The following is a 26,700-nucleotide window of genomic DNA, read 5'->3' as shown; positions in this document are numbered from 1 at the left end:
AGGCAAGAATATGGAAGGGTTGCCATTCGCTCTTCTGGGGGATCTTCCTACCCAGTGATCGAACCCCAGCCTCCTGCATCTCCTGCATCGGCAGGTGGACCCTTTACCACTCGGCCACCGGGAAAGCCCTGTCTTGGTCTCAGACGCATACTCATTTGTGTCTTTCCTAAGCCAGGACTTTCAGTGGCAGGCGCTGAGGGGCAAGCCTGTGAGAGCAAAACCTCTGCTTGTGGGTGAGCCCAGCTGGCTGCCTAGCACCAGCTCTGAAACTCTGCCTCTTGGTACAAAGCTACTCTGCCAGGGGAGGGTTTTTTTAATTGTTAGGTGAAGTGGCAGATGTGAAAAGATCTCAGAACACAATCTTCTTAGTTGTAAGTAGAAGAGTTTGGTGGTTGGGGATTCGTATACAGGGAAGACCCTGCTCCCTGATGCTGACAAGCCTCCTGCAGGGGTTCAGAGGGTGATTCATCCCGGATCTGTCTCATTCATCCAAGGCTCCCAGGAGCACAGAAACCACACATCAAAAAAAAAAAAAGAAAAAAAAGAGTGCAGAGGGAATTTCCTGCTGGTCCAGTGATGAGTAGCAGTTTCGCTGCTGTGACCCGAGCTCACTTCCTGGTTGAGGAACTAAGATCCCCACCAGGGAGGCTTCAGCTTGTGTGGCCTCCACTGTCTTGGTCCCTTGAATGCATGCGTGCATGCTCAGTCACGTCTGACTATTTGGGACCCCATGCACTATACCCCGCCAGACTCCTCTGTCCTTGGGATTTCCCAGGCAAGAACACTGGAGTGGGGTGTCTTTTCATTCTCCAGGGGATCTTCCCGACTCAGGAATCGGCCCCGACATTGGCAGGCGGATCCTTAAACAATGAGCCACCTGGGAAGCCCCGGTATATATTTACCGGGATTTAAAACAAGAGGTAATAAACAGAAAGTGATGTTAGTGTGAGGTCAGAGCTGAGACAGGAAGCACGTGACTTCTGAGAAGGGAAATCAGTCCAAAACCAGGCAACACTTGTTGAACCAGCAGCAGCCCAGGGAACAACAGCTGCTGGAAGCTGGACCTCAGCCACCCTGTTTATCCCCAACGGTATCACCTGTTTGCTGATACAGGTAAGGTGATGCTCCCTGCTTCCCTCTTGGCAGAGTGGAAAGGGCTTGGGATAGACTGTCAATCAACACTTGAGTTCTTGTGCTTTCTCTCCCTGTCTCCCATAAGCCCAGGGGCTGCAGTTGCTACAAAATTTCCTCCGGCTCCTTGGTCGTTGCATGAGGAGCTCAGCCAGACATCTCTCGAGTCCAACAGCCTATTGCTTTGTGGTTATTTTCTCTTTTTGTCCCTTCTCTTCCTCCACTGCTCTGTCAAGCACACAACTGACTTAGAAGCCTGGGGCTGCCTTCCCGCCATGGCCCACGTGGGTCCAGGTCATCTGGACTGAGGTCACAGCTGATGTTTAGGGGACAAGTACAGTCCCCAGCCTCTTGGGGTCACACCCAAGGTTCCTGATGAATCCCATTCAATGAAGTCCTACCTGGTTAGAAGGGACTTTCCTACCCTGTGGCTCATAGTCTCAAGGAGCCTCTTCTTTCTAGATATGTGGGAATTTCTCTTTTCCCTTTGTATTCTTTTTGTAAAATTTACTATGTGACACATAATGAACACATCTATGTAACATGCATGTGTATTGCACAGTAAGATAATGTAACAATCAGCCCTGAACCCAACACTCAACCCAAGGACGAACTACCACTAAACTTTCCATCTACCTACTGTGCTACTCACCTCCCACCCAGACATAAATAACCACCCTCCCAAAGTCCCTTTTTATTGTTCTCTTGATTCTTTCTTTAATTTAGTACTTTATCACATATGCAGTTTAGTGCTTTATCACATATGCATTTATTTTCATTTGATGTAATAGTTCTATAACATAAACTGTGTGCCAGCTACTGTTTTGAATACTTGTTAATATTGTCATTTAATTAGTTTAATCCACACACTGTGCCCATAAGGAATGTGCTATGGTTAATCCCATTTTACAGAAGAGAAAACTGAGGCACACAGAGATTAAAGCGACATGTTCGGGGTCATACAGATAGTAAGCAGGGGACAGGTCTTCTGGGTCTTAGTGCAAGAGTTTCTCTAGGGCATATATCTAAGGGTGGAATTGTGGGTTATACTATTCAGCATTAGAAGATAATGCCTGATTATTTCTCAGAGAACCAAAATAGACTCTCACCAGCAATATACGAGTTCCTATAGACCCACAGCCTCTCCAACAATTGGTGTGGTCGACTTTCTTTTTGTGTGTGTGTGTGTGTGGTCGACTTTCTTAACTTCTGCCAATCTAGTAGATATAAAGTGGTTCCTCATTGTGGTTTTAATTTCCCTTGCTCTTACTGAGTAAAAGCATCATTAGTTGAGACATTGTGTTTTCTTTGAAATGTTCGTCATGTCTTTAATATACTCAAAATTCTCAGTTGTTTTTTCTAGCAGTGGTGATCTTGAGGTCTCGCTTAGGAAATCCTCCCTTTCCCCAAGGATATAAACATACTCTCCTATAGTTTTTATAGATTTCCCTGGTGGCTCAGCAGTTAAGAATTTGCCTGCAACACAGGAGCCACTGCAGGAGCCAAGGGCTTGACCCCTGGGTCAGGAAGATCTCCTGAAGTAGGAAATGGCAACCCACTCCAGTATTCTCGCCTGGGAAATCCCATGGACAGTGGAGCCTGGCAGTCTGCAGTCCACTGGGTCACAGAGTTGGACACGACTGAGTGACTAAGTATATATTTTCTTATAAAAGTTTTTAAAGTGTTCTTTTACATGTAAATCTTTAAATTAGATAGAATTGATTTCTTCATTCCAGGCGAGGAATGAAGGGATACATCCCTCCCAATGAAGGGAGCAATGTAGGGATAAGTTTCCCATCTTTTTTCTCCACATAGTTGACCAGTTGATCAAGCATCATTCATTTTTATCTCCTTCTCCACCCAGTGATGTCCAGGGCCACGTTTGTCAGGTGTGAGTTTCACACAAGACTATTTCTGGGCACTTTACCGTTCCACTGGTTAATTTGCCTACATCTACACTAAAATTATATTTTATAGTAAGTCTTCATATCTAGTAAGGCAAATCCCCTCATTTTATTCTTCTTTAGGGGTGTCTTGGTCCTTTTGTTCTTTCCATTATAAGGTTTAGAATCATCTTTTGTTTTCCATGAAATCCCTTATTGGGATCTATTAGAATTGCATTAAATCTAGTAGGAAGAAAATTGTCCTCATTATAATATTGAATCCCTTAGTCACGAACATGGGCGGGTTCTACATTTATTTAAATTGTGTTCAATGTCTTTCAATTGTGTTTTAGAACTTTCTGACTTTAAGTCTTATATTCTGCTATCTTTTTGTTTCTGTATATGTATCACTTCTATCTTTTTGCTGCTATAATATAGTGTGCTTTTAAGATTACTTTTCTTTCCTGGATGCTCTGTGCAACATGCAGAACTTCCCTGACCAGGGATCAAACCTGTGGCCCCTGGAGTGTAAGTGCAGAGTCTTAACCACTGGACCACCAGGGAAGTCCTAAATTACATTTTTGTATGTTCCTGTTCTATACAAAAGCAATTTCTTTTTGGATATTGATCTTACAGCTAGCTGTCTTGCTAGAATCTCTGATTATTTTGAATCATTCATTTGAATGTTCTATCTAGGAAACCACATTATATGAAAAAACTGATGATTTTGCTCTTTTCTCATCCCTAGTCCTTTAATTTCTTTTTCTTGTCTTACTATATTCTCTAGGACATCTGGTAAAAATGTCAACATAGAAGCAAAGATAGTGGGCATCCTTGTTTGGGTCCAGATTTTAAACGAATTACTCTGAAGATGTACTCATTAAAAAGATAATACAGATGTTAAAAAAATAATAGTACACATGCAAACTTTTCCTAAGTTTCCTTTATCATGTTAAGGATATTTCCTTCTAGTCTGCTAAGAGGTTTTATCATGAAAGAATATTGAATGTCATCATTTTTTTTTCTAGATCTGTTAAGATGATCATACGTTTTTTCTTCTTAAATCTGTAACATAAGATTTTAGTTTGGACTCCTTCAGAGTAGAGCCTGCAACAAGGACTTCAGTTCAGGTAGATTACTGAATTATTGAGGCCAGGAAGTAGGGAGTGAAGGAGTAAGACTGAACCAGGGGAGAGAAAGCCAATAGAAGATGCATAACTGATGTTGCAGGTGTAAGCAAAGGGAGTTCAAGCCTTTCAGAATCTCTGATATGTCTACAGGATGCTGGCTAGAACTGCCTCCCCAAAAGAAAGAGGCTGGACCATGTTTCTCCTAGCTCTTGGCCTCTCCTTGGTTGAGGGTTTCATGTTAGGGAACCTGACACTCCTAGGCTTCTAAGAAACGCTAACAGGTATCTAAGTGACTCCTAAAGCATTGAAGAAGACCCTGAGGCAAAAAAGCAAAAAGGAAACATGGTATAAACTTGAGGTGAGGTCATGGAACAAAAGGTGAGTCTCAGGTTGCAGGAAATTTTCTGCTGTAAATACAGAGGATTTCAGAGCAGGGCACAAGTATCGTGACATAAAGCACAAAAGTTTACTATTCCCGACAATAATAAATGACATTTGCAGCTTTCTCTTCTATCGTGCGACCAGCTTTTCATAGCTAAGCCTAACTTGGATATGATGTCTAATATTTTTAACACATGGCTAGATTTGGTCTGTTTGTGTTTTTATTTTGCATTTGTATTCACGAGTGACACTGGCTTCTAATTTTTCTATTTCATCCTATTCTTGTCTCATTTTGGCATTAAGGTTCCACTGGCCTCTTAGACAGCGTGTTCCACACACCTCCCCTGGCCTCCTCGAACCCTGCCAGCAACTGGGATTTTGAGATTTGCTCAGAAGCAGACAATCCAAGCAGGTTTAGACAAACCTAAAAGTGTTTCCCTCTGTCTCCTCCCAGCTGGGGAGCACCCCCATCACCAGAACACCCCACATGCCCTGACAAGCAACAGGGACTGCATCAGGAGGGCTGGCACACTCTCCAGTAACCCATTCACCTCCTGGAGAGAAGGTCGTGGTCTTATCTTCCCTGAGGGCCCTTTCCAAATGTGTGACCATCACACACACACACCTGTCCATGGGTCACAGAGACCATGGAGAGACCAAGGTTCTCCTGGAAGCTCGGCACCCAGGGTATCGCTCAGGACTGTCATCAGTGGACAAATGAGGAGAAAGATGTCCTAAATCTACCACATTATCCTGGGTAATGGGGCTAGGTATTCTAGTTCAAAATGAACCCAGGGAGATGTCTTGGTTGTCCACTGGCTAAGACTGTGCACTCCCAATGCAGGGGACCCAGGTTTGGTCCTGGTCAGGGAACTAGATCCCACATACCACAGTTAAGACCTGGCACAACCAAAGAAATAACTCTTGGATTTAAAAAAAAAAAAAAAGGAAACCCAGGGAACCATGGAGTTTAATATCTAAGGGATAGCAATAGTTTTTAAACCTGATCCTGAAAACCAAGGCAGCTCTGACTCTTGCCTCTGCCCCTGAACACCCTCACAATTCATGGCCCAATTCCAGTGAGTACTCCCTTCTAAGTCTCTCTCAACAAAACAATCCAGCTGTTTCATTTTTGAAATTTCTATTGAGTTTATGGAGAGGAAAGAGACACAGCCAAAACTTTTATCTTTCTAGTTGACTGAACTGATTCTGAACCTTTTCTCTGGAGACACCAGGACACCTCCATTCTTGTCCATCAGGTCCCTGAAACTACCACCCAGGACATCGTTCACCCTGAACTGCTTCCTCCGTCCAGCCCCAGCCCACTTCCTGAGAACACCGTGGTCACAGGGGATGGTCTGGGCTGGGTGGGGCCTGCCCGAGCTGCACCCCCATCCTGAGCAGACCTCCCTTCCACTTTCCTGCAGACCCTCCAAAGCAAGTGCTGCTGACGCTGTCGCACACCTCAGTGGCCGTAGGGACACTGTTCACCATCGAGTGCATGGTCCCCGCCGTGGCACCCCTCGAAGGCCTCAGTGTCACCCTGCTCCGTGGTACTGAGATCTTGTACAATCAGACCTTTGTGGGGACTGCACGTTTCCCCCAAGATGCCGTGGTCACCCACCACACCACAGCTCACAGGGAAGACGGCCACCATAACTTCTCGTGCGAGGCCCAGATGGACCTGCGCTCTCGTGGCGGTGGCCTTGTCCACAGAGTCTCAGATCCCCAGAGGCTTGAAGTCAAAGGTGAGGGGGAGCCCACGGATCAGGAGGGGGGACATTCAGTTTCAGCCCTTCAGGGGAAGAAAACGCCTTCGCCCCACTCTCTGCCAGCTCAGGGGAAGCACTCGGGGAAACGGCACTTGATCCCTGGGGTTACCCGGAGCTCCTGACGAGTTCGTAGCTTGGACCCTGACTAGTTCCTTGGTCATGAGTGAGCTGGGTGACCTTAACCAAGTCAAGCTCGTCTCTCTGGCCTTGACCCCTCTCTGCAATGATTAATTTGACCTGACTGACCCCTAAGGTCCCCTGGAGTTCTGCTTCTGTGACCCTAGATGTCAAGATCCTCTGTGTCTTCAGAGAGTTTGGCCAAAGCTCCCTCATTTCTGCTCAGGGAGGGGCTTGGCCTGGACCACGCCGCAGTGCAGACCATGAGGTCTGGCAGCGCAGGGCAAGGGGACCATGTGAGTCCATCTGCCCTCACGGTCTCACAGAGGCCGGCTGGTGGCCCGGACCCCGTCCTCTTTCCGTCCAGTGATAACACCATTTGCCACTCATCCCTGCAATGCAGAGTGACAGCAGGCTGCCCAGGATTGGGTGGGTGGGTGACGGGTAGACAGCTACCCCTCTGGAGCCTGGCACCTGGGACCGGAGGACTTCTGTGACCTCTACCCCTTCTTTCCCCAGAGCCCGTGCCCAACAACCAGATGGTGACCATCATCACCATTGTGATAATGCTGCTGATCTTGTTTGTGACATTCGTCCTCCTGTGCAGGCACCGACTGCGCACGAGTAACACCTGAGTGCAAGCCGCTTAGAAGAGGCTGAGACGGAGCCACCAGGCACAGCCCCTATGAGCAGCGTGGCCACTGTCATGGCGGCCGCTGGAACTCAGTGTGGCTCCTTAGGGTGCGGTCCAGGCCTGGCTGAGGGACCATGTGAAGCAGCCTGAATACAAACACCTGGACTTAGCCCCGTGCCTTCATGTCGCCTCCTGGGAATGGCCAGGAGGGGGAGCCACCAGGCCTGGCTGAACTTCTGTCTCCAAATGTCTCCTCAGCCTCCCTCCACCCTCTCTTTCAGAGGCCTTCCTGAGCCCCAGCAAACCCAGGCCCTGGTGTGCCCCCAGGCCGACCTGCCCGGGCACCAGGCACCCATCTTATGGGACCCTGAGTGACTCCCTGAGGGAGGGTGGGGAGACCCGCCCTGGCCCAGGGGGCAGAGAGATACTCCGTTCCCACGTGGCCCTCCAGGACACGGCTCTGACTTCTCTCTTCTGCCAACAGAGCCTGCATCCAGGGGTGAGTGTGGGGGCCCCAGTGGCTTGGCTCCGGGATCCTCCCGCCAGGCCTCCGCCGCCACTCTGGGCCTTCTGAGAGCCATGGAAACGAAAGCTGTCCTCGCCTCTTACCTCCAGTTCTGTTATTGGGCCAAATGGAGAACCCGCAGCCCTGGTCATCCAGAGACAGGGGAAGGGGAGGAGGTCGAGGGAGGGCTCCGTCTCCCAGGCCTCTGCCAGCCGGGGCAGCAATCAATGGGACAGGGTTGGCCTTTCACGTGGCTTCTGGGGCCTGGACGGGGCTCTAAGGGGTTCTCACCTGGATCAGAGATCAGGTTGGTTCAAGGTCTCCGTGTGGTGGAGACGGGACTCATCCACTCTGGGGAGATGGCCTGGTTGGTGGATAGGGGGGTAAGAAGGGTTGGCAGGTGTAGAAAGGGGTTGTTAGGCACGAGAGGGACACGGGGGCTCCAGGGCTGTTTGCAGCTCCATGATGAAGCTGGTGTGGGCTCCAGGGTTGATGTCTGTTCTCATATCATGAGGCTCTCAGCATCATAGTAGTGAGTCAATTCCTAGGCAGGTCGATAAGAAGTCTGGGGTCCCCAAGGAGGAGGTGATAGGGGTCTGGAATTCTCAAGGAGGAGGAAAGAACAAACATCTCTTTTTCTCTCCATTCCTTAGCCTTAGTCACATGCTATGGGTGGTTTAGTCGCTAAGTCGTGTCTGACTCTTGCGACCCCAGGGACTGTAGCCCGCCAGGCTCCTCTGTCCCTGACAGTCTCCAGGCAAGGAGCAAGAATACTGGAATGGGTTGCCATTTCCTTCTCCTGGGGATCTTCCTGACCCAGGAATTGAACCCAGGTCTCCTGCATTGCAGGCAGATTGTCTCACAACTGAGCTATAAGGGAAGTCCTTAGTCACATAAAAGGCTTTTTTCTTTAAGCCCAGGAATTGATAATTACAACTAACAACTCTGTTTAAACTCTGTACTGAGGGTTATATAACAACAATGTATCCTGCTTGAGGGCAGTTTTCCCTTCCTGAAAACCTTGGGGCAATCCTGTTATCTTAAAATGTAAATTATGTGAGGGGGTCTAGCAAGAACTTTACAACCTAAACAGTCTTTTGATTTATTGTAATTACTAATTTAAAAAGTATATAACTCAGTGGGTCTAGCAAGATCTTTACAACCTAAACACAATCTTTTGATTTATTGTAATTACTAATTTAAAAAGTATCTAACTCCCTTGCTAACACTAGGGAGGGGGGCACTCCCCATTCCCTTCTCATGTCTACCTCAGAACTTTGTCTGTGCTTTTCATACTTTAATAAAACTCTGCTCCACAAAGCGCTTGAGAGATCACGCCTGGTCTCTGGTGCCTAAGCTAAATCTTCTTCTTTGGAGATCACGAGTCTGAGACCCTTCACTGGAAGCTATCAGTAGTCTGGGGGGAGAAGCACCCTCACCGTGACTACCCCCTGCCTCAGTGGACCCCAAGGAAGAAAAGTTAAGGGGACAGAACCCTTGTCTGTGGTAATAATAAGACCACCCCCCACCGCCCCAGGGCACATGGCCCTTCCAGCACTCCGATCTCTCCCTTGGCCTAGGCCCTGCTGACCACCCACCCGGTCCCTCCCTGAAGCCGGGGATACATCTGCACCCACAGTTCCCATGGCACTGGTGGGTGGGGGTCGGGCACGGCTCTGCTGGGATGGAGAAGAGAAAAGAGACCCCCCATCAGAGTTCCTGGGGTGGCCTCAGCAATTTCACCCACAGGTCTCCCACACCACCCCTGGCCCCTGGCTCCCTCTTCCAACCCCAGGGCAAGGCCCTGACAGCACCCAGACCCCCAGCCTCACTGAGCTCCCCTTTTCTCAGATGCTGGATGGTGGTGCTGAACCTCAGTCGAGTCCTGCAAGCAGGGCTGGTGTAGGTGAGGGGGAAGGAGAGGGCCTGGCCAGGGGAGCAGGGGGCCCAGGGCAGGCAGCGGGCAGGGGAGGTAGTGTGGTGGAAACCCAGAGGGCCCTCCTCCTGCGGTTCCGTCTCCTCCTCCTGTTGACCCTCCAAGGAGAGCTGGGGGTTGTGCAAATGGAAGGGGACACAGTGTCAGACTCCCTGCCCCTGCTCCTGTCTGCGCTGTGCTCAGTCTCTTCAGTCGTGTCCGACTCCTTGCAACCCCGTGGACTGTCGTCCGCCAGGGTTATCTGTCCAGGGATTCCCCAGGCAAGAATATGGAAGGGTTGCCATTCGCTCTTCTGGGGGATCTTCCTACCCAGTGATCGAACCCCAGCCTCCTGCATCTCCTGCATCGGCAGGTGGACCCTTTACCACTCGGCCACCGGGAAAGCCCTGTCTTGGTCTCAGACACATACTCATTTGTGTCTTTCCTAAGCCAGGACTTTCAGTGGCAGGCGCTGAGGGGCAAGCCTGTGAGAGCAAAACCTCTGCTTGTGGGTGAGCCCAGCTGGCTGCCTAGCACCAGCTCTGAAACTCTGCCTCTTGGTACAAAGCTACTCTGCCAGGGGAGGGTTTTTTTAATTGTTAGGTGAAGTGGCAGATGTGAAAAGATCTCAGAACACAATCTTCTTAGTTGTAAGTAGAAGAGTTTGGTGGTTGGGGATTCGTATACAGGGAAGACCCTGCTCCCTGATGCTGACAAGCCTCCTGCAGGGGTTCAGAGGGTGATTCATCCCGGATCTGTCTCATTCATCCAAGGCTCCCAGGAGCACAGAAACCACACATCAAAAAAAAAAAAAAGAAAAGAAAAGAGTGCAGAGGGAATTTCCTGCTGGTCCAGTGATGAGTAGCAGTTTCGCTGCTGTGACCCGAGCTCACTTCCTGGTTGAGGAACTAAGATCCCCACCAGGGAGGCTTCAGCTTGTGTGGCCTCCACTGTCTTGGTCCCTTGAATGCATGCGTGCATGCTCAGTCACGTCTGACTATTTGGGACCCCATGCACTATACCCCGCCAGACTCCTCTGTCCTTGGGATTTCCCAGGCAAGAACACTGGAGTGGGGTGTCTTTTCATTCTCCAGGGGATCTTCCCGACTCAGGAATCGGCCCCGACATTGGCAGGCGGATCCTTAAACAATGAGCCACCTGGGAAGCCCCGGTATATATTTACCGGGATTTAAAACAAGAGGTAATAAACAGAAAGTGATGTTAGTGTGAGGTCAGAGCTGAGACAGGAAGCACGTGACTTCTGAGAAGGGAAATCAGTCCAAAACCAGGCAACACTTGTTGAACCAGCAGCAGCCCAGGGAACAACAGCTGCTGGAAGCTGGACCTCAGCCACCCTGTTTACCCATCAGGGCATCACCCGTTTGCTGATACAGGTAGGTGTTGCTCCCTGCTTCCCTCTTGGCAGAGTGGAAAGGGCTTGGGATAGACTGTCAATCAACACTTGAGTTCTTGTGCTTTCTCTCCCTGTCTCCCATAAGCCCAGGGGCTGCAGTTGCTACAAAATTTCCTCCGGCTCCTTGGTCGTTGCATGAGGAGCTCAGCCAGACATCTCTCGAGTCCAACAGCCTATTGCTTTGTGGTTATTTTCTCTTTTTGTCCCTTCTCTTCCTCCACTGCTCTGTCAAGCACACAACTGACTTAGAAGCCTGGGGCTGCCTTCCCGCCATGGCCCACGTGGGTCCAGGTCATCTGGACTGAGGTCACAGCTGATGTTTAGGGGACAAGTACAGTCCCCAGCCTCTTGGGGTCACACCCAAGGTTCCTGATGAATCCCATTCAATGAAGTCCTACCTGGTTAGAAGGGACTTTCCTACCCTGTGGCTCATAGTCTCAAGGAGCCTCTTCTTTCTAGATATGTGGGAATTTCTCTTTTCCCTTTGTATTCTTTTTGTAAAATTTACTATGTGACACATAATGAACACATCTATGTAACATGCATGTGTATTGCACAGTAAGATAATGTAACAATCAGCCCTGAACCCAACACTCAACCCAAGGACGAACTACCACTAAACTTTCCATCTACCTACTGTGCTACTCACCTCCCACCCAGACATAAATAACCACCCTCCCAAAGTCCCTTTTTATTGTTCTCTTGATTCTTTCTTTAATTTAGTACTTTATCACATATGCAGTTTAGTGCTTTATCACATATGCATTTATTTTCATTTGATGTAATAGTTCTATAACATAAACTGTGTGCCAGCTACTGTTTTGAATACTTGTTAATATTGTCATTTAATTAGTTTAATCCACACACTGTGCCCATAAGGAATGTGCTATGGTTAATCCCATTTTACAGAAGAGAAAACTGAGGCACACAGAGATTAAAGCGACATGTTCGGGGTCATACAGATAGTAAGCAGGGGACAGGTCTTCTGGGTCTTAGTGCAAGAGTTTCTCTAGGGCATATATCTAAGGGTGGAATTGTGGGTTATACTATTCAGCATTAGAAGATAATGCCTGATTATTTCTCAGAGAACCAAAATAGACTCTCACCAGCAATATACGAGTTCCTATAGACCCACAGCCTCTCCAACAATTGGTGTGGTCGACTTTCTTTTTGTGTGTGTGTGTGTGTGGTCGACTTTCTTAACTTCTGCCAATCTAGTAGATATAAAGTGGTTCCTCATTGTGGTTTTAATTTCCCTTGCTCTTACTGAGTAAAAGCATCATTAGTTGAGACATTGTGTTTTCTTTGAAATGTTCGTCATGTCTTTAATATACTCAAAATTCTCAGTTGTTTTTTCTAGCAGTGGTGATGTTGAGGTCTCGCTTAGGAAATCCTCCCTTGCCCCAAGGATATAAACATACTCTCCTATAGTTTTTATAGATTTCCCTGGTGGCTCAGCAGTTAAGAATTTGCCTGCAACACAGGAGCCACTGCAGGAGCCAAGGGCTTGACCCCTGGGTCAGGAAGATCTCCTGAAGTAGGAAATGGCAACCCACTCCAGTATTCTCGCCTGGGAAATCCCATGGACAGTGGAGCCTGGCAGTCTGCAGTCCACTGGGTCACAGAGTTGGACACGACTGAGTGACTAAGTATATATTTTCTTATAAAAGTTTTTAAAGTGTTCTTTTACATGTAAATCTTTAAATTAGATAGAATTGATTTCTTCATTCCAGGCGAGGAATGAAGGGATACATCCCTCCCAATGAAGGGAGCAATGTAGGGATAAGTTTCCCATCTTTTTTCTCCACATAGTTGACCAGTTGATCAAGCATCATTCATTTTTATCTCCTTCTCCACCCAGTGATGTCCAGGGCCACGTTTGTCAGGTGTGAGTTTCACACAAGACTATTTCTGGGACTTTACCGTTCCACTGGTTAATTTGCCTACATCTACACTAAAATTATATTTTATAGTAAGTCTTCATATCTAGTAAGGCAAATCCCCTCATTTTATTCTTCTTTAGGGGTGTCTTGGTCCTTTTGTTCTTTCCATTATAAGGTTTAGAATCATCTTTTGTTTTCCATGAAATCCCTTATTGGGATCTATTAGAATTGCATTAAATCTGTAGGAAGAAAATTGTCCTCATTATAATATTGAATCCCTTAGTCACGAACATGGGCGGGTTCTACATTTATTTAAATTGTGTTCAATGTCTTTCAATTGTGTTTTAGAACTTTCTGACTTTAAGTCTTATATTCTGCTATCTTTTTGTTTCTGTATATGTATCACTTCTATCTTTTTGCTGCTATAATATAGTGTGCTTTTAAGATTACTTTTCTTTCCTGGATGCTCTGTGCAACATGCAGAACTTCCCTGACCAGGGATCAAACCTGTGGCCCCTGGAGTGTAAGTGCAGAGTCTTAACCACTGGACCACCAGGGAAGTCCTAAATTACATTTTTGTATGTTCCTGTTCTATACAAAAGCAATTTCTTTTTGGATATTGATCTTACAGCTAGCTGTCTTGCTAGAATCTCTGATTATTTTGAATCATTCATTTGAATGTTCTATCTAGGAAACCACATTATATGAAAAAACTGATGATTTTGCTCTTTTCTCATCCCTAGTCCTTTAATTTCTTTTTCTTGTCTTACTATATTCTCTAGGACATCTGGTAAAAATGTCAACATAGAAGCAAAGATAGTGGGCATCCTTGTTTGGGTCCAGATTTTAAACGAATTACTCTGAAGATGTACTCATTAAAAAGATAATACAGATGTTAAAAAAATAATAGTACACATGCAAACTTTTCCTAAGTTTCCTTTATCATGTTAAGGATATTTCCTTCTAGTCTGCTAAGAGGTTTTATCATGAAAGAATATTGAATGTCATCATTTTTTTTTCTAGATCTGTTAAGATGATCATACGTTTTTTCTTCTTAAATCTGTAACATAAGATTTTAGTTTGGACTCCTTCAGAGTAGAGCCTGCAACAAGGACTTCAGTTCAGGTAGATTACTGAATTATTGAGGCCAGGAAGTAGGGAGTGAAGGAGTAAGACTGAACCAGGGGAGAGAAAGCCAATAGAAGATGCATAACTGATGTTGCAGGTGTAAGCAAAGGGAGTTCAAGCCTTTCAGAATCTCTGATAGGTCTACAGGATGCTGGCTAGAACTGCCTCCCCAAAAGAAAGAGGCTGGACCATGTTTCTCCTAGCTCTTGGCCTCTCCTTGGTTGAGGGTTTCATGTTAGGGAACCTGACACTCCTAGGCTTCTAAGAAACGCTAACAGGTATCTAAGTGACTCCTAAAGCATTGAAGAAGACCCTGAGGCAAAAAAGCAAAAAGGAAACATGGTATAAACTTGAGGTGAGGTCATGGAACAAAAGGTGAGTCTCAGGTTGCAGGAAATTTTCTGCTGTAAATACAGAGGATTTCAGAGCAGGGCACAAGTATCGTGACATAAAGCACAAAAGTTTACTATTCCCGACAATAATAAATGACATTTGCAGCTTTCTCTTCTATCGTGCGACCAGCTTTTCATAGCTAAGCCTAACTTGGATATGATGTCTAATATTTTTAACACATGGCTAGATTTGGTCTGTTTGTGTTTTTATTTTGCATTTGTATTCACGAGTGACACTGGCTTCTAATTTTTCTATTTCATCCTATTCTTGTCTCATTTTGGCATTAAGGTTCCACTGGCCTCTTAGACAGCGTGTTCCTGCTATTTTCATTCTCAGAGAGAGTTTTTGTAAGATTAAAATTATCCCTACTTAAACTTCTGTAATGCTATCTAGACTTGATATTTCCTTTGTGGGGAGATTTCAAATTATGGATGTAATTTCTATAATAGTTGGACAACTGTTCAGGCTTTTTATTTCTTCTTCAATCAAGTTAGGTACTTTTTGCGTGTCCGCAAAGAGTCGGACACGACTGAGCGACTGAACTGAAGTGACTTTTTCTAAGACTTATTCTACTTGGTTTCATATTTCTTGGCATAAATGATTTATAAGTTTTTAATTTTTATAAGTTTTGAATTTTTAAGCTTACTGAAGATTTGCAATGTTGTGTAAATTAAATTTTCATTTATGGTAAAATACACCTAACACAAAATATACCACATAACTCTTTTTCAATGTACATTTGGTTGGGTTACATTCACATTGTTTCACGATGGATCTCAAAACTTTTTTATCTCACAAAACTGAAAGTCTATACCCATTAAACAAACAACTCACCATTTCCCCCTGCCCCCAGGCCCTGGCAACCACTGTTCTGCTTTCTGTTTCTATGAATCTATAGTCTTCTTCTTTTGCGAATTGCAAGATACATTACTTCATATTTTTAGAGTGGCTTATAATATACAGTATTATGTAACCTTCAGGTGTTCTACACAGGGCTTTGGTATTTGCCTACATTATGCAGTTATCACCACAGTAAGTCTAGTGTCCACCTGCTTCCATACAAAGTTATTCCGGTGTTACTGACCATATTCCTCATGCTGTGTTACATCCCTGTGGCTTCCTCTGTAATTGGTGCTTTGCTCCTCTTAATCCCATTCATCTCTTTTGGACCCTGCTCGGCCCCTTCGCCTCCAGCAACCACCCATTTGTTCTCTACATGTAGGAGCCTGGTTCTGGTTTTGTCTGTTTTGTTTTTCAGATTCTGCATATGTGTGAGATCACATGGTGTTTGTCTTTCTCTGTCTGAGTCGTTGCACTTGGCATAACACCCTCTACGTCTGTCCGTGTTGTCGAAAATTGCAAGATTTCATTCTTTATGGCTGAATAATATTCCATTGTGTATTATACCAAACCCATCTTTATTCATGCATCTATGGATGAACATTCAGGAGGCTTTCACACGTTGGCTACTGGAAATGATGCCACAGTGGACAGTGATGCACATGTATGTCCTCGAATTAGTGCTTTTGTTTTTTTCAGGAGGATAGCCAGAAGTGAAATTGCTGGATCATACGGCAGTTCTATTTCTAAATTTTGAGGCACCCCTACACGTTTCTCCACAGCATTCGCACCAATTTACAATCCCACCAGGAGGACACGAGGGCTCCCTTTCTCCACACCCTTGCCAATGTTTTTATTTGTTGTCTTTGATGATAACCATTCTGACAGTGGTGGGTGATGTCTCATTGTGGCTTTGATGTGCCTTTCCCTCCTGATGAATGATGCTGAGCATCTTTTCATGTTTGCTTCAGTATTCATAATAGAGATATGTTGTATTAAAATTTCTTGCTATGATGATGGTTTTATCTCTTTGTTGTTCCTTCAAGCTAAGTGTTTACAAGTTTACAACAATTATAATTTCTGTATGAATTGACCATTTAATCTAGGTACTCATTGTATCCCTAATAAATATTTTTTGTTTTAAAATTCCTTCTTCTTTGATATGAATAAACCTTTCCCAGCTTTTCTTTTGGTTAGCTTTTGCCTGGTGTATCTTTTTTCATTCCACCATTCCACACTCTTACTCATTAGATGTGTCTCATAAACAATGTAGAACTGGGTTTTGTGTTTAAATATCTTTTAAAGTGTAATCCGAGGAACGTCCCTGGTGGTCCAGTGGCTAAGACTTCCAGCTCCAACGCATGGGGCCTGGGTTCCATCGCTGGTCAGGGAACTGGATCCCGCATGCCAGAACTAAGACTTGGTGCGGCCAAGTAAATACATATTTTACAAATGTAATTCGAGATAAACATTTAGAAATGACTCAGTAAACGTCTTCCTCTAAACCTGCTAAAAATTGAGTTTAAAAACCTGCAGTTTATTTTTGGCTATGCCAGGCACATATGGAACGCCCATATGGAATGTTAGTTCCCCAGACCAGGGATCAAACACTTGGAAGCAGAGTCTTAACAACTGGACCGCCAGGGAAGTCATAAAAGCCTGCATTTGCAACAACCATCCATGGCTGACAAGCATCCTGACCCAGAAGGCTGCCCTCCAGGGTGGTGTGTTTGAACTATTTTTCTGTCGTTGTTCCGTCTCTAAGTCGTGTCGACTCTTTCACCCCCATGGACTGTAACACACCAGCTCCTCTGTCCTCTACTACCCCCATTTTTTTAGTAGACTTCTTTTTAGAAGAGCAGTTTAAGGCTTAGAGCAAAACTTAGGGGAAGTAGAGACTTGCCATATACCTCCTGTCCCCACACATGCACAGCCTCTCCTGTTACCAACATCCCCCACCAGAGTGGTCCATTTCTCATGACTGATGAGCCTGCATTGACACGTCATTATCACCCAAAGATCATACTTGACATTACGGTTCAGTCTTGGTGTGTACATTCTGTGGGTTTGGGCAAGTGTGTGCTGACACATATGCACCATTGTAGTAGCAAACAGAGCAGCTTCTCTGTCCTAAAGTCCTCTCTGCTCTTTCAGTCCATGTCTCACTCCCTTTAATCTTGGCAACCACCAATTCTCCAACCAAACACTCCTCATTCCTAAATTCTCACCGCCGTTCCATCACCTAATATCGTTGTGATTTAGGCAAGTTATTAATTCACCTGAGCCCTGAACTTCCTCAGATGCACAATCAACATTGCTAGATTTGGTGTGATAATGAGACGATATATTAAAACCTTAAATTAGTCCCTAACAGAGAATTGGCATCAGTGAAATGTTGGTTTCCTTTTCCTTCCTCCTTGAATTAGTAACGTGAAATCACATTTAGCTAAGAAAAGAGACAAGAAAGTGCCTGGGGACCATGTGCATCACCAGAAATCTAAAAGGGGAGGGGCAGAGGACAGGGGAGAATGTCCAGCTATTGCCTCCCAAACCTTCTTTCCAACTTGGAAAGTCCCTCCCTTGTTGACACCAAAAAAGTGTCCTGTGGGATTCAGGGCTCTCCAGATTTGGGGCTTGTAGCGGTAAATGCCCCGTGTGCACATGCATCACACACACATGAGCCCCGTGTGCCTGCCTCACCCCTGATGGCAGCGTGCCAGGAGCACTAGGTATGTCCCACTTATCAGCTGACTCCTGGCTTCCTCTGCCCAGCTTCTTGCAGACCTGTGGCCCTGGGAACTGGCCTTCCATATGGCCTCCCCAAGATCACTCAGATAATGAGAGGAAATACAGTCATCAGCTTCCAGAAGGCTGGGGGTTCAGGACTGCAACTGCAAGTCCTCCCCGCTGCCTGCCTGACCGGAGCCCTTCACCTCTCTGCAGGCAGTCCTCAGCTGTTCCCTGTGAGCCTGCGGACGCCACCCAAGATGTCCCCTTTTGGTGGCTGGGGAATGCTCGCAGCCTTTCTCGCTATGCTCTGCTGCCAAGGTGAGCCTGGGGGGTCCAGACTGGGTGTGTTCCCGCCAGAGGTTAGGGCACCTGTTCCCCTGGTGCTGTGTGGAGAAGGGGGTCCTGGTCCAGAAGTCGCTGAAGCTTTGAGCACAGCGGCTGCCCACCACGGGTGCGGGATGCTATGCAAGCCTGGTTTCCCCATGACTCCATGACCCAGGGTAGCAGATGGGGGACCTGGCCTTCACACTTTTGGTTGAACAGACCCCATAACTTCAGGGTGTGTGGATGTGGCAGGTCGTGGAGACTGATGGGAGACCAAGGAGGCTGGGGCTCAAGGGAAAGTAAGGGAACGACCCAGCGGGTCTTCAGGGGCGGCCCAGTGGACAGCAGAGGTCAGTGGAGGGCATCGTCTTCTGCTGACCATCAACGTGCAAACAAAGCCCCTTCTGGGTGGCCCAGGGGACAGGGAAGGAGAATGCCTCCAGGTGTGAGCACTCTGTTTTGGAAAACCTGTCAGGTGCCTTCATGAAGACCATGCAGGAAAGGGATTACTAGCCCATTTGACAGATGGAGAAACTGAGGCTCAGAAAAGGAAAGCACTTTGCCCAAGGCCACAGAGCTGGCAAACTCGGGATTCAAAGGCAGCTCTCTCTCTCTCCCTAGAGAACCTTTCTCTTTCCCCAGCTGAGGGCTAGATGTGGACATGTGGGTGTGGTGGGAACACAGGACAGAGCACAGGCCCAGCTGGCCAAGATCAGTTCCGATTCTTGGCCTTCTTCCTCACTGGGCTCCAGCCATCCTGTTGTCTTCTCCACCAGGGTCTTGGCGCTGCTGGTTTTCTGCCCTCTGCAGACACTGGAAGCCAAGCTCCCCCCATTTCCTTCCTCCTTTCCTCAAATGTCACTGTTTCCATGAAACCTGTCCTGAGCACAGTATTTAACGCAGCAGCCCCACCCCACTCCCTATTTCCTGTCTGGGGCACTACCCACCAATTGACAGGCTGGCTAGTTCGCTTGTTGGTTACTCTGTGTCCTTCCCAGCAGCAGGAGCTCCACAAGGGCAACCTTTGAATTTCTTCGGTCTCTGATGGCTCCCCAGAGCCTAGAACAGTGCCTGCTACACAGCTAGTATTCCACAAGGATTTGCAGAAGAGAGGGAAGGAGTGAGGGAGGAGCTGAACTCATGGACATGGGGCCTGAGGGGACACGATCCACTCCAGGTCAGGAAGGCCTTCAGAGGAGGGATCATTTCGGCTGGGGGGCGAGTTCGAATATAATCTCAATGGGGATAGAAGATGTGCATGAGGAAGACTCACCTGGAGGGGACAAGCTGGAAGAGCAGTCAGGGGCAGGGAGACAGCTAGGGAGCATCCCCCTTGGTCTAGACCAGAGGCAGTAATGTCTGAACAGAGGGAGGAGCAGAAGGGACCCATTGATGAGACTGTGCATTGTGGGCAGCCCCGCCAGGCAGGGCAGCAGGGGTGTCTGCTGAGCAGTGTTTTGTGTCCTTCCAGGGTCTGGTGAGAAGGCGTTCGAGGGCCCAGAGCACCTGATGGTGGGGTCTGGAGAGTTTCAAATGATTAATTGCACTGCCAGTTGTACGGACCCCACGAACCTTATTCTAGAGACAGCCCTAAACAAGACTCTCCTGGAGAGCCAGGCTCAGTGGAAGCTGTTCCAGGTCTACAACATCTCCAAGGATGAGGAGCTCCTGTGCAGTTTCACCTGCGCCGGAAAGCAGGAGATGAAAGTTTTCAACATCACCGTGTTCTGTGAGTGTCGCCCACGGAGCCCTGCTCCCCGAGGCCGGAGCCTGTGTCTGCAAACCCACAACGAGCTGCTCTGTCACTGCTCCTGGGCACTCTCCTATGGCCCGCACCTCCCTGGGCTTCTGGATCCAGGCACAGGCTCAGAATCTGCTCACACCCTCCCCTGGCCTCCTCGAACCCTGCCAGCAACTGGGATTTTGAGATTTGCTCAGAAGCAGACAATCCAAGCAGGTTTAGACAAACCTAAAAGTCGTTTCCCTCTGTCTCCTCCCAGCTGGGGAGCACCCCCATCACCAGAACACCCCACATGCCCTGAGAAGCAACAGGGACCGCATCAGGAGGGCTGGCACACTCTCCAGTAACCCATTCACCTCCTGGAGAGAAGGTCGTGGTCTTATCTTCCCCTGAGGGCCCTTTCCAAATGTGTGACCATCACACACACACACCTGTCCATGGGCCACAGAGACCATGGAGAGACCAGGGTTTTCCCGGAAGCTCGGACCCAGGGTATCGCTCAGGACTGTCATCAGTGGACAAATGAGGAGAAAGATGTCCTAAATCTACCACATTATCCTGGGGCAATGGGGGCTAGGTATTCCAGTTCAAAAAGAACCCAGGGAGATGTCTTGGTTGTCCACTGGCTAAGACTATGCACTCCCAATGCAGAGGACCTGGGTTTGGTCCCTGGTCAGGGAACTAGATCCCACATACCACAGTTAAGACCTGGCACAACCAAAGAAATAACTCTTGGATTTAAAAAAAAAAAAAGGAAACTCAGGGAACCCTGGAGTTTAATATCTAAGGGATAGCAATAGTTTTAAACCTGATCCTGAAAACCAAGGCAGCTCTGACTCTTGCCTCCGCCCCTGAACACCCTCACAATTCATGGCCCCATTCCAGTGAGCACTCCCTTCTAAGTCTCTCTCAACAAAACCATCCAACTGTTTCATTTTTGAAATTTCTATTGAATTTATGGAGAGAAAAGAGACACAGCCAAAACTTTTATCTCTCTAGTTGACTGAACTGATTCTGAACCTTTTCTTTGGAGACACCAGGGCACCTCCTTTCTTGTCCATTTCAGAAGTCTTCAGGTCCCTGAAACTACCACCCAGGACATCGTTCACCCTGAACTGCTTCCTCCGTCCAGCCCCAGCCCACTTCCTGAGAACACCGTGGTCACAGGGGATGGTCTGGGCTGGGTGGGGCCTGCCCGAGCTGCACCCCCATCCTGAGCAGACCTCCCTTCCGCCTTCCTGCAGACCCTCCAAAGCAAGTGCTGCTGACGCTGTCCCACACCTCAGTGGCCGTAGGGACACTGTTCACCATCGAGTGCATGGTCCCCGCCGTGGCACCCCTTGAAGGCCTCACTGTCACCCTGCTCCGTGGTACTGAGATCTTGCACAATCAGACCTTTGAGGAGACAGCACCCTTCCCCCACGATGCCGTGGTCACCCACAACACCACAGCTCACAGGGAAGACGGCCACCATAACTTCTCGTGCGAGGCCCAGATGGACCTGCGCTCTCGTGGCGGTGGCCTTGTCCACAGAGTCTCAGATCCCCAGAGGCTTGAAGTCAAAGGTGAGGGGGAGCCCACGGATCAGGAGGGGGGACATTCGCTTTCAGCCCTTCAGGGGAAGAAAATGCCTTCGCCCCACTCTCTGCCAGCTCAGGGGAGGCACTCGGGGAAACGGCACTTGATCCCTGGGGTTACCCGGAGCTCCTGGTGAGTTCCTAGCTTGGACCCTGACTAGTTGCTTGGTCATGAGTGAGCTGGGTGACCTTAACCAAGTCAAGCTCGTCTCTCTGGCCTTGACCCCTCTCTGCAATGATAAATTTGACCTGACTGACTCCTAAGGTCCCCTGGAGTTCTGCTTCTGTCACCCTAGATGTCAGGATCCTCTTTGTCTTCAGAGAGTTTGGCCAAAGCTCCCTCATCTCTGCCCAGGGCGGGGCTGCCCTGGACCAATCCACATAGCAGACTATGAGGTCTGGCAGCGCATGGCAAGGGGACCATCTGAGTCCATCTGCCCTCATGGTCTCACAGAGCCCGGCTGGTGGCCCGGACCCTGTCCTCCTTCCCTCCAGTGATAACACCATTTGCCACTCATCCCTGCAAAGCGGAGTGACAGCAGGCTGCCCAGGGGTGGGTGGGTGGGTGACGGGTAGACAGCTGCCCCTCTGGAGCCTGGCACCTGGGACCGGAGGACTTCTGTGACCTCTACCCCTTCTCTCCCCAGAGCCCGAGCCCAACTATCAGATGGTGATCATGGCGATCGTGATAGTGCTGCTGCTCTTGTTTGTGACATTCGTCTTCCTGTGCTTTGTCTTCAGCGAGAAGTGGCGCCGGGGGCGGACAGGTCATTACCCAGTGCAGGCCGCTTGGAACAGGCTGAGACGGAGCCACCGGGCACAGCCCCTGTGAGCTGCGTGGCCACTGTCATGGCGGCCACTGGAACCAAGTGTGGCTCCTTAGGCTGCGGTCCAGGCCTGGCTGAGGGACCATGTGAAGCAGCCTGAATACAAACACCTGGACTTAACCCCGTGCCTTCGTGTCTCCCCCTGGGATTGGCCAGGAAGGGGAGCCACCAGGCTTGGCTGAACCTCTGTCTCCAAATATCTCCTCAGCCTCCCTCCGCCCTCTCCTTCAGAGGCCTTCCTGAGCCCCAGCAAACCCAGGCCCTGGTGTGCCCCCAGGCCGACCTGCCCGGGCACCAGGCACCCATCTTATGGGACCCTGAGTGACTCCTCCTGAGGGAGGGTGGGGAGACCCGCCCTGGCCCAGGAGGGCAGAGAGACACTCCGTTCCCACGTGGCCCTCCAGGACACAGCTCTGACTTCTCTCTTCTGCCAACAGAGCCAGCATCCAGGGGTGCGTGTGGGCGCCCCAGTGGCTTGGCTCCGGGATCCTCCCGCCAGGCCTCCCCCGCCACTCTGGGCCTTCTGAGAGCCATGGAAACGAAAGCTGTCCTCGCCTCTTACCTCCAGTTCTGTTATTGGGCCAAATGGAGACCCCGCAGCCCTGGTCATCCAGAGAGAGGGGAAGGGAGGAGGTCGACGGAGGGCTCCGTCTCCCAGGCCTCTGCCAGCCGGGGCAGCGACCAATGGGACAGGGTTGGCCTTTCACGTGGCTTCTGGGGCCTGGACGGGGCTCTAAGGGGCTCTCACCATGGATCAGATATCAGGTTGGTTCAAGGTCTCCGTGTGGTGGAGATGGGACTCATCCACCCTGGGGAGATGGCCTGGTTGGGGATAGGGGGGTAAGAAGGGTTGGCAGGTGTAGAAAGGGGTTGTTAGGCATGAGATGGACATGGGGACTCCAGGGCGGCTGTTTCCAACTCTTCAATGAAGCTGGCCTGGCCCCAGGGCTGCTATCTGTCCTCATCATGAGCTCTCAGCATCGTAGTAGTCTGGGGGGAGAAGCATCCTCAGTCGTCCCCAAGGGCGAGTTAAGGGGACAGACCCGCTGTCTGTAATGATGACAATACGACATGCCCCCCACCTCAGGGCACATGGCCCTCCCAGCCTTCAGATCCACCCCTTGGCCTGGGCCCTGCTGACCACCCACCTGGTCCCTACCTGAAGCTGGAGGTACATCTGCACCCACAGTTCCCGTGGCACTGGGCGGTGGAGGTGGGGGCACCGCTCTCCTTAGATGGGGAAGGGAAAAGAAACCCCCCATCAGAGTTCTCAGAGTTGCCTCTGCAATTTGACCCACAGGTCTCCCCACCCCACCCACAGATCCTGGCCAGTTCTTCCACCCCCGGACCAAAGCCTTGGCAGCACCCAGACCCCCAGCCTCACTTACACCCCCCTTTTTCCAGGCGCAGGAGGGTGATGCTGAATCTCAGCTGAATCCTGCACGCGGGGCTGGTGTAGGGGAGGGGAAAGGAGAGGGCCTGGCCAGGGGAGCAGGGGCCCCAGGGCAGACATGGTGCAGGGCAGGTAGTGGTGGTGGAAAACCAGAGGCCCCTCCTCCTGGGGTTCCGTCTCCTCCTGGTGTTGAACCTCCAGGGAGACCTGGGGATTGTGCAAGATGGGAGGGGAGACAATATAGCGTCAGATTCTCCCTGCCCCTGGTCCTCCATTCCTCTGAATTATTTCTTCAGATACACAGCTCAAAACGGCTCCTGTTTTTTGAGCATTTAAGACAAGCAAGCAAAGCACTTTGGAGACATTTATTCCTTATTCTGCAGGTGGGAAAACTGAGGCTCACAGGTTAAGCAGCTTTTCTAAGGTTACCCAGCTCCTAAGTAGCCAAGCAGGGACTGGAGGGACCCAAATATGGCTCCAGAGCTGGGCTCAGGAGTCCCCCTGGCCTCACCCTCTTACCGATCCAGGGTCACTGGACTCTTTAATAGACAAGGGATAGGCTACCCACTCCAGTATTCTTGGGCTTCCCTAGTGGCTCAGCTGGTAAAGAATCTGCCTGCAATGTGGGAGAGTTGGATTCGATCCCTGGGTTGGGAAGATCCCCTGGAGAAGGGAACGGCTACCCACTCCAGTATTCTGGCCTGGAGAATTCCATGGACCATATAGTCCATGGGGTCACAAAGAGTCGGATACAACTCTTTAATCAATAGATTTTAATAAGCCAGCCAAGGAATTCAGGCTGATGATTCACTGGGCCTCAAGCCGCACCAGAGAGTGAGAATGAGAGTCGTCGGGTGCCCAAGCTCCAGGCTGATGGGTGGGTTGGGCTGGAGGAGTGGCTTAGGTGGTCCGCCCACTCTCTGGGTGGTGCCGTGTGCAGGGATCATGCGCAGTCCCCTTGTTTTGCTCCCTGAAGCTCAGAAACGGCAGTTGATTTGTGACCTTTTTGTAGCTTATTGTTCATAAGTGCCCCAGCTGCGGCATGCGTGCAGTTATTTTTAGTTTCTTTGTTTCCCATTGATGGTTAGTCCAGGTGCAAGCACTTCTGTAAAGACTTCCAGGTCCCAGCCCATCTCAAGCCCCAGTCCCTGATCCACTTATGCCCCTGTTGAGGTGGCGTGCTCATCCCAGGGCCATCCCCACCTTCAGGGCTGACAGGGGAGGGGTGAAGGGATGGGATGGCAGCAGCTCCTCAGGGTCTCCCTCTGCCTCTGACCAGCCCCTTCTTGAACCTCGTCTCTGCTCCCTCCAAGCTGACTGGCATCCTCTCTCCACCCAGCTGTCACTCCTGCAGACCTCTCAGGGTGCCTATCGTCTGCTAAATAAGGCTCCTCCTTAGAGCTCCTCCCATGTACCCCCCGACACACATACACACAGAAGTACACAAGGTTTCCTCCATTCTGTCTCTGCCTTTGTCACTGTTCACCTAGATGGTGGACTGTACACCCCTCACCTCCTTCAAGCATCAGAATCCTACCTGGCTTTTTTTTTTTCTTTTTGGCCCCACAAGAAGCTTCTGGGATCTTAGTTCCCTGACCAGGGATTGAACTCCGGGTTCTCCAGCAGTGGAAGCTCGTAGTCCTAACACTGGACCACCAAGGAATTCCTCTGCTGCTGCTGCTGCTGCTGCTAAGTCGCTTCAGTAGTGTCTGACTCTGTACGACCCAGTAGACAGCAGCCCACCAGGCTCCCCCATCCCTGGGATTCTCCAGGTCCTCTACCTGGCTCTTAAGGACTGGTTCTAAGGCCACGTGCTCTTCTGAGGAACCCCAACCAGGTGGCCCTCACAATTTGTACCAGTCACAGCCAAAGTTGCTTTGTATTCATAGTCATTCATTTCTTCAGTCACTTGTTCAACAAAAGCAATTGAGCCCCTAGTAATATATCAGGTACCCTATAGTCCCAGGGTACAGTGGAGCCTCTCTGTCCTTGGGAGTCCAAAGGGTGATGCACTGGCAGGGGATCTTTGAACACAAGACCTGAGTGGTCTGGATTTTGGGACCCCCTACCTCGACTCCATGGAGGATGTCACGGCTATCTGGCACATAATAGATGCCAAACAGAGAAGCCACATAGATGTGGGCTGACTTTGGCTCCTCTGTTGCCTGATTTTCTTTTTTTCTCTCAAGATAGAGGGAACCCCAAATGTTTGCCCGCCTCTGTCCCTGCAGGTGGGCAGCTCTGGCAGTCTACCCCCACTCCCAGGCAACGCACCTGTGGGTTAGTCCAGGAAAGCCCCTGGTTGAGCACCGCTGCCACCTGGCCACTCAGAAAGAGCTGGTTCATCTGAACGTTCTGTAGCATCATCAGCTCCAGCAGGTCTAGGGGACGGGAGTTCAGCAGGCCCCCGCCAGCCCTTCCCCTGCCCTTGCTGGCGACGCCAGGGTCATTTCCCCAGCGTCCTGCCCCGGGAGTGGATGGGTCGGGTGGCGGGCGCCCAGAGAATGTGGCGGGCAGAGCAGGGTACAAAATGGAGAACTCCCGGAGTCTCACCTTCCTTCACGAGGCCTGGCTGCGGGGATGTAGGTGGGATGGTCCACGGGAGGGGCTGCAGAATGGTCACCCAGGGCTGGGGGGGAAGGGGGCCCAGTCAGGCAGGCGGGGAAGGGATGGGGAGCCCCTAAACCTGCAGGAGCTTCTCCTCTTCTGCGCCCCCACGGCCTCCCAGTTCTCTGTCAAGTCTCTTCCTCTCTGGCCGGGGCCTCTCTCCTCACCACCCCTCCAGGGTTTCAAACCTCCAGGAATATTTCCCCAACTCAGCCCCTGACCCTCGCCTGCCCACAAGGCCGTCCAGATAAAGGCAGGCTCCGCTCCCTGACTCAGCCCTCACCATCGGGGCTGCAGTCTGTGCTGGGGGTTGACTCCAGCTCCCTCCAATTCCTGAGGCCATGGCCAGCTGCGGCGATCACGGTTACCTTGACG

The 26,700-nt window shown here is 49.5% G+C and overlaps 3 protein-coding genes across 6 annotated transcripts in view; 2 read left to right on the top strand and 1 right to left on the bottom strand.

The window, feature by feature from the left end:
• The window catches only part of LOC113877503 (intercellular adhesion molecule 2-like), a 29,718-nt gene extending 20,837 nt beyond the window's left edge, over positions 1–8,881 (top strand). For 2 of the 3 annotated variants that reach the window (XM_027517667.1, XM_027517670.1), the window contains 2 exons: positions 5,953–6,273; positions 6,934–8,881. In XM_027517667.1, the coding sequence (XP_027373468.1) occupies positions 5,953–6,273; positions 6,934–7,049 (437 nt within the window). In that variant the 3' untranslated portion in view covers positions 7,050–8,881. The remainder of the gene's footprint in view (positions 1–5,952; positions 6,274–6,933) is intronic. The other variant, XM_027517669.1, reaches the window with a different exon arrangement.
• LOC113877502 (intercellular adhesion molecule 2-like) lies at positions 850–24,502 on the top strand. Of its 2 annotated transcripts, none has more exons than XM_027517666.1 (5): positions 850–1,113; positions 18,070–18,174; positions 19,652–19,909; positions 21,166–21,486; positions 22,146–22,886. In XM_027517666.1, exons 2-5 carry the CDS (start codon positions 18,114–18,116, stop codon positions 22,328–22,330), a joined length of 825 nt encoding a protein of 274 aa, XP_027373467.1. In that variant the 5' UTR covers positions 850–1,113; positions 18,070–18,113; the 3' UTR covers positions 22,331–22,886. The 2 variants fall into 2 exon arrangements, with proteins under 2 accessions (XP_027373467.1, XP_027373466.1); XM_027517665.1 differs by lacking the exon at positions 850–1,113 and adding an exon at positions 10,599–10,862 and having other exon boundaries at positions 22,146–24,502.
• On the bottom strand, positions 23,154–26,700 carry PRR29 (proline rich 29). The gene is made up of 6 exons (XM_027517672.1): positions 26,609–26,700; positions 26,272–26,347; positions 25,993–26,099; positions 23,714–23,925; positions 23,485–23,555; positions 23,154–23,315 (listed from the first exon to the last, which is right to left on the bottom strand). Exons 1-6 carry the CDS (start codon positions 26,666–26,668, stop codon positions 23,290–23,292), a joined length of 552 nt encoding a protein of 183 aa, XP_027373473.1. The 5' UTR covers positions 26,669–26,700; the 3' UTR covers positions 23,154–23,289.

This window comes from Bos indicus x Bos taurus, chromosome 19 (assembly GCF_003369695.1).
Source record: "Bos indicus x Bos taurus breed Angus x Brahman F1 hybrid chromosome 19, Bos_hybrid_MaternalHap_v2.0, whole genome shotgun sequence".
NCBI lineage: Eukaryota > Metazoa > Chordata > Mammalia > Artiodactyla > Bovidae > Bos > Bos indicus x Bos taurus.
Note: the sequence above shows the minus strand (reverse complement) of the source record. Positions and strands in the feature narration are given on the sequence as shown.

Excerpts from the sequence above, each read along its gene's own strand:
- PRR29 (XM_027517672.1), bottom strand. The coding sequence starts at position 26,668 with ATGGCCTCAGGAATTGGAGGGAGCTGGAGTCAACCCCCAGCACAGACT. Across the intron at positions 26,100-26,271 it reads GCCAGGCCTCGTGAAGGAAG|ACCTGCTGGAGCTGATGATG; the intron begins GTGAGACTCCGG and ends CCCGTCCCCTAG. Across the intron at positions 23,316-23,484 it reads AGATGTACCTCCAGCTTCAG|ACTACTACGATGCTGAGAGC; the intron begins GTAGGGACCAGG and ends TTCTCCCCCCAG.
- LOC113877502 (XM_027517665.1), top strand. The coding sequence starts at position 18,114 with ATGTCCCCTTTTGGTGGCTGGGGAATGCTCGCAGCCTTTCTCGCTATG. Across the intron at positions 18,175-19,651 it reads CGCTATGCTCTGCTGCCAAG|GGTCTGGTGAGAAGGCGTTC; the intron begins GTGAGCCTGGGG and ends GTGTCCTTCCAG. Across the intron at positions 21,487-22,145 it reads CCAGAGGCTTGAAGTCAAAG|AGCCCGAGCCCAACTATCAG; the intron begins GTGAGGGGGAGC and ends TTCTCTCCCCAG.